This window comes from Chaetodon trifascialis, chromosome 24 (genome assembly GCF_039877785.1).
Source record: "Chaetodon trifascialis isolate fChaTrf1 chromosome 24, fChaTrf1.hap1, whole genome shotgun sequence".
Taxonomy (NCBI): Eukaryota; Metazoa; Chordata; class Actinopteri; order Chaetodontiformes; family Chaetodontidae; genus Chaetodon; species Chaetodon trifascialis.
In genome coordinates this window covers 2,621,730-2,634,920 of record NC_092079.1, presented here as the reverse complement: position 1 = coordinate 2,634,920, position 13,191 = coordinate 2,621,730, and the positions used below count along the sequence as shown (strand labels likewise).

General features: G+C 41.5%; 1 protein-coding gene across 1 annotated transcript in view; it reads right to left on the bottom strand.

Moving 5' to 3' along the window:
- The window catches only part of prkx (protein kinase X-linked), a 37,216-nt gene extending 24,433 nt beyond the window's left edge, over positions 1-12,783 (bottom strand). Inside the window, exons 1-2 of the mRNA XM_070957882.1 lie at positions 12,049-12,783; positions 3,271-3,439 (exon numbers count right to left, since the gene is read on the bottom strand). Coding sequence (XP_070813983.1) covers positions 3,271-3,439; positions 12,049-12,196 — 317 coding nt within the window. The 5' untranslated portion in view covers positions 12,197-12,783. The remainder of the gene's footprint in view (positions 1-3,270; positions 3,440-12,048) is intronic.
- Between the last annotated feature and the right edge of the window lie 408 nt (positions 12,784-13,191).

Sequence of the window (13,191 nt, the reverse complement as noted above, 5' to 3'; positions counted from 1 at the left end):
CTGCAGCTCAGTCGGCCGCAGCTGTTATATTAGGCCTAATCAGTGGAGGGAAGTGAGATGATTGCTTAACGTTATGTTACGTGATACAAGGTATCATTTCAGAGGGCAAGTGCACCTCTTACTGTGTGTCCTCTACTGTCTTGCCGTTGTGATAAACTGTGAAACAACGTATGTTGAGTTTCTGTTGCCACGGTTACCAACTAGCGCTTGAGCCAATGCAATAATTTAGAACAATCAGGCTATTTGACTGGAACTTTTTTTATAGGTGTCCACAACACTTTTTAACGGACACCCTGCAGCCAATCAGAATCGAATATCCACCCAGACCATGGTTTAAAGACTCAATAGTCTAGTATTAAAACAAATAGCTGCTTAACTTAAAATAGGCATCAAAATATCAAATGCAAACAAATGAGCAAATAAAAGTGACTGTTTTCAAGTAGCGTAAGGCCAGTATTGTGCTTTTTGGAACTGCACTCCTGACTCGTATTCTCGGTGCAGTGTATTGTAAACTGCAGTGCAGTGTATTGAGGTGTCGTATCAAGTTTGTGGTGTTAAAAGCAGCTTTGTCCTTCCCACCTCTCGAGATCCCGAGCTTCAAAACCAACTGCTGCGTGCCGCCATGTTCCGCGCATGTGCTGTTCAGTGGCGTCTGTCACAGACACAGACCCGGCCTATATATGTTGGTAGTTAATAAATACTATTTTATTCTCATTTATTTTTAATCACTATCCCACATATTGTAAATGTGATTAAAAATAACAATAAATATATATATATTGTTTATCCAATACCTGATCCGATCGAGTCTGCAGTCATGCGACTGCCCCGATTTCCGATCATGTGATCGGATCGGGACAACCCTAGCTACAACACAACTAAAACGGCACCTAATGAGCCTTTCTACGACTAAAAATCCTCTCACTGTACTGTATATGGCTCTCTCACAGTGTTGAAGCCAGATATGCGCAGGAGTCCTTATCTAATAACAGGGAGAACAACCTACCACCATATCATACTGTGGTGGTTAATACAAGGCTGCCGTGAACAGAACAAAACATCACAAACCTTAAAACATCTTTTTCTAGAATGTAAAAACCCTATTTTTTGCTTCGTAAATACTGTTTAACACCTATAATTTGATCAAGCAGCTCAAGATTATTCATCAAATAGACACATCAGCTTTTAACAATGAAAGTACAGCAAAGCATAAATGGGAGAGACTTTTTGGAAGTTGTTATTCGTACTAAAACTGGAGAAAATTTGCTCAGGGATAAAGCTCCTTCCCAGTTAAATAAAGAATATGCTCGGGAGAGACAGATATAGTATTTTATTACGCCAAAAAAAGTCCAATGTGACAGATCTGTGGAGAAAATCACCCCCATTTCTCTCAGAGTCTGCTCCTTAAATATTCAGATAATATTGGGTTTGTATCAGTGGGGAAATTTACTCTATTATGGAAATTCCTCTCAGAATATGACTATGATTTATATTTATTTATGTATATCTAATGAAATAGGAGACAAAAAGGGTAAATATTTAATCAGACTGAAAAACACAATTGCTTTAAAGAAACAGTGCACCATTTTTGGAACTATGCAAAAGTTTGTGTGTTAAATTTGGAGTCCAGACATTGTTAGTTTAGTTTATGGTCACAGCGAGGCTGCCAGGTTGTGTGCCATCTTTCCTCTACAGTGACCAAAATCAAAACCATTGTGAACGATTGTGAGCTGCATCAGTGAGGGGAAGGAGGCTGAGTACAGGAGTGTTGCAGAGTCCTTGGTTGAGTGGTGTGGGCTGAACAACCTGCAGCTTTACACTGGTAAGACGAAGGAGTGGGTGTTGGACTTCAGTTGGCGGAAAACACCTGCTACATTGCATTTCCATCCAGTGGGTGGACGTGGACGCTGTTCAACGAGGGGTTGTGTAAGACGGGGCAGAGCTGATTTTACTTTCTGCAGAGGCTCCATTCAATATGAGGATGTTCTATCAGGCAGTGGCAGGCTTTCCTGTGTACATACGTAGCTATGATCTGTATCATTCACCTTTTAGATTTTAGATTTTTTAACTGTGTTTATCTTCTATTGAGACACTAGAGGACCTCATTTTGTGGCCAGTTTGAGTCCAATTTGCTTGATATCATGAGAAAACCAAAAGAAATTCGCCACAAGTGCAGTTCCTGGAGAGGCCACTTGTGGCTGGCTCCAAAAGGGAGTCAAGCCCCATACATCCCCACTTTAAAATGACCTCCAAATGTATGGGTCATTCTTGGAAGCAATTTGCCTGAAGGTTCCTCATTCATCTGTACAAATTTCATGGTACCACCATGTTCTGTCTGTGAGAGATGAAAGTACTTTGGCGCGACAAGTGCAAATCAATCCCAAAGCAACACTGTTCACAAGGACATTGTGAAGATGCCGGACGAAACAGGTACGCAAGTATCTTTATCCAAAGTAAAACAAGTCCCATGTCACTTAACCTGAAAGCCTGCTCAGCAACAAGATGCCAGTGCTCCACAACCCAACATAAAAAGCCAGACTACAGTTTGCAACCGCACATGGGGACAAAGATCTTAGTTTTCGTCCTTTGCCCTGATTTAACAAAAATTGAACTGTTTGGCTGCAATGACATAATGGGGAGCTGCAAGGCGAAGAACACCATCTCAACGTGAAGTACGGGGGCAGCAGCTGCAGTTGCAGTTGTTGGCTGCAGGAGGGACTTCACAAAATAGATGGCTTCATGAGGAAGGAAAATTATGTGCATCTATTGAACACTTCAAGACATCAGCTAGGAAGTTAAAGCTTGTTCACAAATGGGCCCTCCGAATGGGCAGTGACCCATAGCATGTTCCCCGATGTTGTGGTAAAGCGGCTTAGGGAGTCAAGGTATCAGAGTAGCCATCGCAAATCCCTGACCTCAATCCAATAGAAAAATTGTGGGCAACTCATTGTGAGGCTAGCTGAAATATCTGACCAAAGTTCAACCATTTAAAGGCAATGTAACTAATTACTGAGCGTATGTAAACCTCTGACCCACTGGGAATGTGATAAAAGAAATAGAGAGCTGAAATAAATAATTCTCTTGACTGTTGTTCTGATTTTAGATCCTTCAAATAAATTAGTGATTCCAACTGACCTCAGACAGATATTGACTACTAGGCTTAAATGTGGCTATATAAACACAGTATACAATACCTGAGAATGGCAATACAGATCGAATTGGCACATGAGCATTGTGATAGTATCGAAGGCTGTGCAGGCGCAGACTCACAGGCGGATGAGGAAGGGGTGGTTGACCTCTGTCAGCACCTCCTTCTCATTGTGGACGTGCTGCTCCTGCTTCAGTCGGATCACATCGGGGATCTTCATCTGCTTCAGGGCGTAGAAGGCCCTGCTCTTCTTGTCCTTGACTAGGAAGACTCTGCCAAAAGTCCCTGTGCCTGAGGTGGTGGAGACAAGGGGATAAAGGGGGTGAGGATTAACAACTGTGACAGGAATCCACTGAACACTACTATGACGAATAACCATTTATTGATTATGTTTGGGTGCTTTCTACCACACTGATGTTCAAACATTTGTCTTTAATGGGTGTAAAAACAAATACTCCATATTCCATGCACTCAATCAACGGCCTTAAAATTCATTCATCTGAAAAACTGATCTCATCTACAGCCACACCCAGTGATTATTTGCACTATTACTCTATCTGTAGGTCAATGCATCTACTATAGCGACAGACAGCTGACCTCTCTTCAATGCCGTCATGAGCAAAATACTTAAGTAACCAATGTCATCACTTTCCAGGCAAGGTGCACCTGTTAACTAGATATGTAAGTCAATGCAGCACACATGTGGTATGGCACAGTGTACATTTACTTTTCAGATCTTGTGTTTTGTAGGAGGTGAGAGAAAAGACAAGTTCAGAACTGCAGAGGCTATGAACACTGCCACTGTGACTCTCTCAGTCCAGATAAGGGGACAGACTAATGACTGGTGGCAGCAGACGATGCTCAGGTTCTGTGATGGTTCTGGCTCTGAGCCCAGAGCAGACGTGATGAGTGTAACCTCTAGCTGGCTTTTCCTCACAGATGAACAGGTTGGATTTACACCTGACATCCAGTCACCTCCAGAGGTGGTCTGGCAGATGATATTACATCCAGAGTCTGATGCATGATTGCATTCACACCTTGTTTTTTTCAAGGTTCAAGGTTCATTTATTTATCATTCTACAACACAGGGCTGCAAGCTGTGGCTGCTTTATGCACCATAACGTGTGACAAAATGAGGCAAAATATATCTCCACATACAGTAGAGGGGAAAGTACCCAGAATGCACCCATACAAAGAGCGAATATGATAAAATAGCTGTTTTTGTGCGCGATACACATCTAGCAACCATCCAGCAATTTGTTGGACTTGACACATGAAAAACAAAAGGCACGGAGCTTTGACACGCACAAGAGTCGAGATATTCAGATCCTTTACTTCCTTTTACTGAATTCTCCACATTTTAAAATGCAGGACTATAAGTAAAAGTACAAAAGTATTGTCCGCAAGTACTAAAAGTTAAAGTACTCATCAAGCTGATGGGGCTGAGGAGCATTCCTGTTGCAGCTGGATGATGATGTAGTGGAGCTGATGTGAACTGTTTAATTATTGGACTTTTTAACTGGAGAAGTTTTAATCTTAAAAAGTCCTAAAAATCATATTGTGCAGTTCAGTCAGTATATTTCAGTTTCAATCCACATTAAAAAGGTTCTAGATGATTTGACAGGGGGAGACAAAGAACAATGCATCATGTTTTAGCTTCAAGAAGCAGATCAAATGTTCTATATGAAGAAATAATATGCAAAAACACTAATAATTATAGCGGTCCGATAAATGTGGCGCTATAAAAAGGAAAATATTCCACTTTGAAATACAATGAAGTAGAGGTTTGAGTAAGTAAAGTACTTAGTAAATGCTCTTTCCATGACTGGACATGCATCAGGCGCCACCAGCTACAATGCCTTGAGAAGAGGAGGGCTGACGTCACATAGGAATTTAAGAGGGGAAAAGTTTGCATTGCGTCACACTGCACTTAGTGAGTCCTCTCCCTGTGCCAAAGTGCAAGCTAAAGTTAAAGTTAGGCCACTTCAGCGTTCAGTTAATTTGGCCAAGATAAAGTTAATGTAGCTTCAATGAACATTTCAAGTGTCACCAAACAAAAACCAAAGAGCTTCCCAAAGGAGGGAGATTACCAACCACTTACATGTACTTGCAGACGTTTATATATAGTTTGTTGGCTCACAAGTAACTGACAGGTCAATTCAGGAAAATCGAAGACATGTTTGATTGAGACACTGCTTCTAAATGATCTCACCTCAATTACATAGAACAGACGAGAACTGGCCACGTGCGTGTGGGTGTCTTAAATTGACATACATGACTTGCTGTCTTTTTACACCAGCTGTCTGTTTCATGTCAGTGAAACTGAATGACACTGCTATCATTAATCACACGTGATCTGTAAAAAACAACACCGTGGCTGCAGCTGACCAGTCTGAAACATCTGGTTTCTATCTGTTGGTATGAGAAATGACACAATGTCCTTCCAACTCCCCACCTTTTCTTTCTCACTTCCCTTTTGCTTTTCAGTTGTGCTTTTCAAAAAGGTCTTGACCGTCAGGCTTGTATTTCTTGTTGCTAACGGTGGCTTGTTGAGTGACTGTGCTGATGTTCTTCGGCTAAAATAAAACACTTTGAAAGGAGTGATCAAGACCGTCTGTCTGGGTCAGAGTGTGATGGCGAGACAGCCGAGTGGGCAGTAACGCTTGGAAATCCGACGGGAGCAGGCGTCTCGAGGATAGAAAGACAAGTTCTCCTGAGGTAGGATGACTACAGTTCTGTGGCCTCGCATTGACCTGAGCTCTGTTGCTGTTTCCTTCCTAAACACGCGGAGAAACATTTGGCATTTCATTCCCGCTGTGCTGATGAGCAGTGAGGGAGACAACAAATGGCTGATGACAATATGTGATGTAACGGTCTCTCTGAGTCAGACATGGAACTGCTGCAACTTCCTAATGAAAAGCTGGCTGTCTCGTTCCTCTGCTTTACCAACAATGAACCTTTGTCTCATGCCTATTAGTGTTGCCATAGCAACACAGGCACAGCAGTATACCATCTTCGTCAGGTGAACACCTCATTTCTCCATAATGTTAAACTTTTCGAGCAATAAAAAAAGACTTCTTTTCATGTGACTACATCTCTCGGAACATGCTGTTGCTTTCTGAACAGGTTTATGAGGTGTGTGGCTTTTTCAAATCTCATAAAGTCAGTAAAGGTGAGGCCATTTTATAAGAGCGATAAATGTGAAGCTGAAATCAACAGCAAACCTATAAGACGGAAGTTGGAACTAGGGATCAATTGCTATCAGCCGATATTCAGTCAAAACATGTGATCGGGACTAATGCTTTCTCGTGAAGACTGCGCATCAGAGACAAATCAATGACAAGTTTCTAGGTAGTCCATAGGTACTCATAGGTACTCTGTTCAGCTAATAGCTCACTACAACTGAACTCCCACTCCTGCAGCGAGCGTTGTCCTCCTGCCTGACCAAGCAGAATATGTGAGCAGAGCGTTAGCGGCGGTAGGATTCTGGATGGAGCGTTGAGCGGATGTATTAAAAAGTTGGAGGGTCGCCTTATCTCCCGCTCAATCCTGCTCCAATTTCGTTCTGGTACCACTCACACCATGAGTCTGAAGGCCATAAAAGCCTCTGTGACTTCGTTAAGAATATCATTATGACAGAAATACCCTGAAATATTGTGATATTATCACAATAATATCACATCGCCCTACCTCTGAACCTGAACATAATGCATGAAAGATACCTACAAATGGAGTTCCACAACAAGAAAACACAAGGAGAAGACGCTACTGATGATGAGATAGGAGGAGCTGTCATGTATCTACCTCCTCTAGTTCTCTGTATAACAATGTGCTGAACCAGTGTAACATTTCACCTTGCTGAAGAACCCCTTCACTGCACTGTGTGAGTGTTTAAACACATGCATGGAGGGGAGAGACAAACAAGATTGCACATTCTCGTTCCACACTTTGCGATGTTATAAATCATAGGGCTGCTTCTGTGGTATTTCCTGAGCTGGGGTTGTTATCAGAAACCAGGCAGGGACAAAGGCGACTGACAGCGAGACTCAACCTCGAAACGGCCAGTTGATTTCAGAAAGTAATGTGGTGTAACTGATATTTACCCCTCTGGAAACTGGGTCATCCCTGACTCCTCTTCCACCTGCTCTGTTTCTGGGGCTTAGGAAAACAAATGCACTGCACGCAACTCTTGAAATTCCTGTTGTACTGGCAGGATGCAGCTTTTGTTCACGCAAGCCAGATCGACAAATCCCTAAATATCATGTTGGGGATAGGAAGGATGCTGCTGATTCATTTGCTGTGACAGGACTGCAGTTGCTGCTGCCTTCAAGTGATGTTGTCTGGGTCATATAGGCTACCACAGCATGTAACAGCAACGAATAAATCTAATGGCGCAAGAGAGTTGCCTCATGATTTCAATGACAATTAAACAACAGCAGGCATATAAAGAGCTTTAGCTGATTTGTTTTAGGCAGCAAATCCCTCTCATCAGACAAAATGGCCTAGCAAATTGGATTTTTATGCGGGGCTCATAAGCTTGGAGCTTCCTCCCAACAGCACAGGATGAACGCTGTTCCCTGCCGCACACCTCCCTGACAGGCATTAAGCCCAGGCTTTGTTGCCCGCATGTAGCTTAATGCATATTATTGAACTCGATGTCTTTCATAGCATGCAGCATGAGATCATAAATCACAATGTATGTTAAATCTGCCCGCAAAATCAAACTACCGCTGTTAATGAAAGAGGTTCGAAGGATGCCGTGTCATCACTCTGTAGTGTTTGCCATCAATTCCATCACCATCTGGCCTTTTATGATCAGCCTGCATCGCTGTCACACAGTCAACCGTAACACACACAGACTAAAGACTGCTGCTCTTCATTGCACATTCCCTGTTAGAATCTCAAGGTTATTGCGCATTTTCCATCATTGTGCTGAAGAAGAGTTTGTCCCTCTTTGTTCGATCTTCCCTGAGGCACGGTAATGAGGTCCTAGTAGATTAGGACGTGACATATTCCCCAAAAAAAGCCTGAGATAGATGCGTACAGTAGATGCAGAGCTCATGAGGATGCTGTGCTCTGACCTGAACAGACGGCAATCAAGGGCGCTTATATGAGGCATCACGGTCGGAGAAGAGCAACTCAAATGATGTGTGTGCTGGAATGTTCTTCAATCATGGCAAAAGCAGTTATCTCATCCAGTGACTTAACCTGAGTGCTCCGACCACTGCTGAATTTTATTTTTACATTTACAGCTTAAAAACATGAAGGCCGGTGTGCTGCACGCCCCTCACACACAGTTGGCCACCACCACAAATAAACTGTGCAATCAACTGATTGTCATGTCAACTAGCCTAAATTCCCCTAGGACAGCAACCATTTACATTAAACTGAGACACAGGCACATGTCTGAGATTCAAACCTTTGGTGACTGAACTGTCCACATCAATCAAGCACTGACCTGCACTCTAAATAGTGATAAATCAATGCCACAATAACATTTTATTTTTTTTTATCTGGAGACACGAGCCATTTTCCCAACATAACTCACATTTTGACACAGTAATAGTGGAACAGTTGGAAAGGAGTTGGCCACATGGTGCAGCACTTTATAAGAAACACTTTGTTTGTGAGTACCCTTTAGGTTCTGGCAGAATCTCGGCATTTCAGTGTTGCCCATCACCGGACACATAAATCATTTGGCGTTCTGTTTCCTTGCTGAAAATAGAGATGGACAATGGAGAGACGGATCCTCCTGGCCTAGTGGTTAAGACATACCATATAACCACAACATCCCTGGTTTGATTCCAGTCAGGGACATTCGCTTCATGCCATGTTTCACTTGAATTTAACTTGGATGTGGCTGAAATCAGAAGGGACTGTACGCACAGTCAGCTTTAAGACTATAGTTATACCCCTCAGTGAGAACACTGAGTAAAAGTCAGTGCACTGAAACAATTATTCTATTCATCTGTAAGTGATTAATGGGGTGCTTAAAGGAAGATTTTAAAAAAGAATGGTCAAAATGGAGGCAGTAGTGGCCAAGATATCCTGACTTTACGTTCCAAGTATTGCACAAGTTTTCAAAAAAAACACTGCAACTTGACAGCATCTCCCATGAGACCCGACCTGCCTGGTCAACCACCCACAACTCTGAAAATCCACACTAGGGCTGTAGTAGTACCCAAAAACATTATAACCCAATTTTGGCCACAACAATATGCACCATAAATGAATTTCTTCAAAATGGCTGCTGCCTCGCCTGAAGCACAAAAAAGAATGTAACGACAGGTCCTAACACAGTGTCAGTTAGTTGAGTTAGCATTGCTGAAGCAGTAGCTGTAAGTGATTAATAAACCCTACACTGGACACTGCGTAACTAGTAAACAAAACAACTGAAATTTTGGGGAAACACAGCCTGGCCTGGTTGCAGATGAGTAAGAGCTGGTACGCCAAAGAGATGTTAACCAGGTCAAGTTAGCAGTAGACCAGGATGAGCTACAGCAGGAGTATCTTTTGCACAGGTGCATTTAATAAGATTTAAGGTTATTATTGCACAGCACTACTCCACACCTCTAGTTTGGAGTATTTTTTGCTATAAATGTAACCCTGATGACATTACTACAACATCATCAGGGTTATTTTGGGTTCCTTGACAAAGCTCCTCCAGACACACAGAAATGATGATGACTTAACTGAACCTTCAAACATAAAAGTTTCCCCTTTAATTATTTGCATTAACTTTCTTAAAAATTACAGTTTACAAGAACATTTTATTGTATCGACACCACCTTAGCCTCAAGGCATCACTGTGAAATCTGGCAACTTCCAGGTGGCATGCATAATTGTTTTTGATGTTGATCAATAATTAATGTCACCCTGTATTTGTCTTGTTGTCTACCTGCAAGTTTTCCTCTTAGGACAGATTTTTACTTTTCAATTAAAGCTCATAAAAGGTCCTCCCTGAATAAGTTCTTGCGTAATACCATGATGTAGGCATGAATCAAACTCTGGACAAGTCAAACAGTCATGACTCAGTCGCTGAAGGGCAGGACGTTGCCTGAGCATGGACAAACCTCAGCATGTCATCTTCTGAATACTGCCTGTCTTACTGGCCACAGTTCACACACCTCTAATTCATGGAACATAACTTTAGGCTCTTTCTGAATAGCCAATGTCTTTCAGTGAATTTGGCTGATAACTGATCTATCGAGCTTTGAGGAAATATGAACTGATTCAGAGCTGCTGGCTAAGGTTATTGCTGTTTGGAGTCCCATTGACTTGCTTAACTAAGAAGGACAGCCTGCATGATGATAAAAACAGCACAAAAACATAACATATACAAGAGTATGCTTGATGGGTTATTATGTGGTTTGCATTCACCAGACTGTACACCACTCCCACAGCATGAAGATGCATTCACTGTCCAGCTTTATCAGAAATATGAGAAATTATATTCTTTTAAGTCTCTCATAAATGAAATATGAGATATGTCTGGCTTATTCTTAACTAAATGACCTTATCATATACACACACCATCAAATGTATAAGGATTAAAATGTGATATATGATTTGTTGCGTTGAATGCACGGCATGGAAAAGACAACGACTACGCTGGCTGACTTTGTACTGTATACTTCAGCTGAGTCCCTTTCTGCCCTACAGTATTTTGATTATAGCACAGCATATGCAGCTTTCCACATAACAACATTATGAGACAATTGTACAGATTGTGGTGGACAAACCTCAGCCAGCAGCAGCGTTCATGCAAACAAAATGTACTCAAAGGACAAAAAGATAAAGGATGAAAAGTAGGCCAGCTGTGACTGCCTAATACAGTACATTGATGAAGGACTGATATGTTGATATGAGAATATCAGTTCAGATTTGTCCTACTGCAGCAGTGAAGAGCAATATGATGGAAAATTTAGATCACAATGAGCTGCCACATTTATGTAAGTATTAATGTAAAAAAAATTTAAATATGTCCGTATGTGCATGATGTTTGTCTGAATTCATTACAGTATGAATGAGTTTACAATTCTGGACCTCTGGACAAAATTTCGGCGAATTGGTTGGTTGAATGTCTGGTCAAAACGTCCCTAGTTGTTGTTGCTTTTGAAGCTGTTGGCACTATGTAGTTATTGAACACTGATAAGAGTAAATTGGGGTTGGTTAAAGATTCACAGTCTTGTCATTTGATGCATTTGGTTGACTGTCCAGCAGTATATTGTAATGTGATACTGGCTTATCACATAGATCTTTATGTCTTTTGACTGCGTGTCATGAAAGTGAACGTCTGCCATATTGACTTGACAAACTTTGCTGCGCAATTTCCATGAAATTGTATCAGCCTGACTCTCAATGTAACATTCTAAAATCCTCCAAACTGATTGCAATTTCATTAAAAAATACCTTGAAACTTGATTCAGTCAGTATCACCCAGCTCTATGTTCAATTTCTTTTCTTTTGTCTTTGTTGAAAACCATTATTTAACCTTATTCATGTGAAGAAGTGTCTTTCTGTCCAGCTAATCTCAGTCACAGATATAAATTGTTTTATGCATGTACACGACAAGACTGAGTATCCTTTGAGATTACAGCACCACAACAACGCCACTGTCACCAGACTGATGTGAATATTATCACTATGTTATGATATGTAGGAACAGTAACAACAGTTTAATGTCTTAACACAAGCAAGATCCTTGTTTTACACTGCAGTCCATTAAGTGTCTTTGGGTTTTGGAGTGTTGGTAAAGCAAAACAAGAAATGTGATGACACCACCATGGAAGTTAGGAATACATCAAGGGTGTTGTTCACTGTTTTATGCTGCTTTACAGACTAAATGATGAATAGTTTAATCAAGAAGCAACAGTCATTTGTATGTACTCATAACTCACCAACTGTAGCGATGGTCTCCAGGTCATCAAGGCAATATATCCGGTTATTTGGTGACGCTTCTCCAGCTGAACAACTGGCGTTGCTTTTACTTTCTTTCAGGGAGTTGGTCTCACTGTTGACTCCGACCTTTGCTTTTGAGGACGCCATAATTGTTATTTTCGGGACTAGCTGACTATTTGGGTTAAAAAATATCCAGTGGGACGTATACGGAGCTCATATCATGCATTTCTGGTGGCAGGGAGTTATCTTCAGTTCATCTTCTTTGTCTAGCTTTGGCTGTGCAGCTTGTTATCGCAGAGCGACGCCTTCCACATTGGAAAAAAGTGAGCAGGAAAAGTAGCTAAGGTTTATGTTAACAAGTCCTGTTCATTAACAGACTATACACAGTGAAGCCACTGACATGAGTGAGACAAAGAAACCGGTGACAGGTGCACTGCACTGGCACGTAGCGTTAGCGACTTTGGTTAGCAGCTAGCAATCCATAGTGAGCTAATGGGAGATGCACCGCAACACTGGAGGTATGAGAGGGAAGCTGAACAAGAGAAGCTCCCAAATAAATGTCTGTTGGTCCGGAATAGACAAGAGTTTTAAATCCTCACTAACAAGATGCGTTCCATGGCTCTTCTGACTCAAGTTTACCGATTTTCTTCATTATTTACTTAGCAACAACAACAGACCTCACCCAGCAGTTCTTCCCGGTGAGTACATCCTCCAGGAAGCGGTACGTGGTTACTGTCCAAATAATTTCCGGTTTGGACTTTCGAAATAAAAAGTTTTAACTAGCATGGCAACGTTTACTGAGTAATGTAAAGCCCCCCAAGAGAATGTCATTGTTTTCTGTCAGCAAAAAAAGTGTTCTAGACGAAAATCAATACATATTTTTGTTATAAGAAAGTGAAGCGACAATTATTTTAAGAGTTACAAATACGTTTAAAGCGAAACAGATCCACTTCCTGTATTTTCTAGCTGACTGTATGTGACTTGACAGGGACGGGAGCCGGGGTCTGCATGTTGACAAAATGTGGCCAATGAAATCGAAGCCATTCTGGGACATTAACCAATGATGTCTGAGAATGGGGGTGGCCATAAAAACAGGTATGATGAGTTAACTCAAACCATTCAAGAAATAAGATCTGAATCAA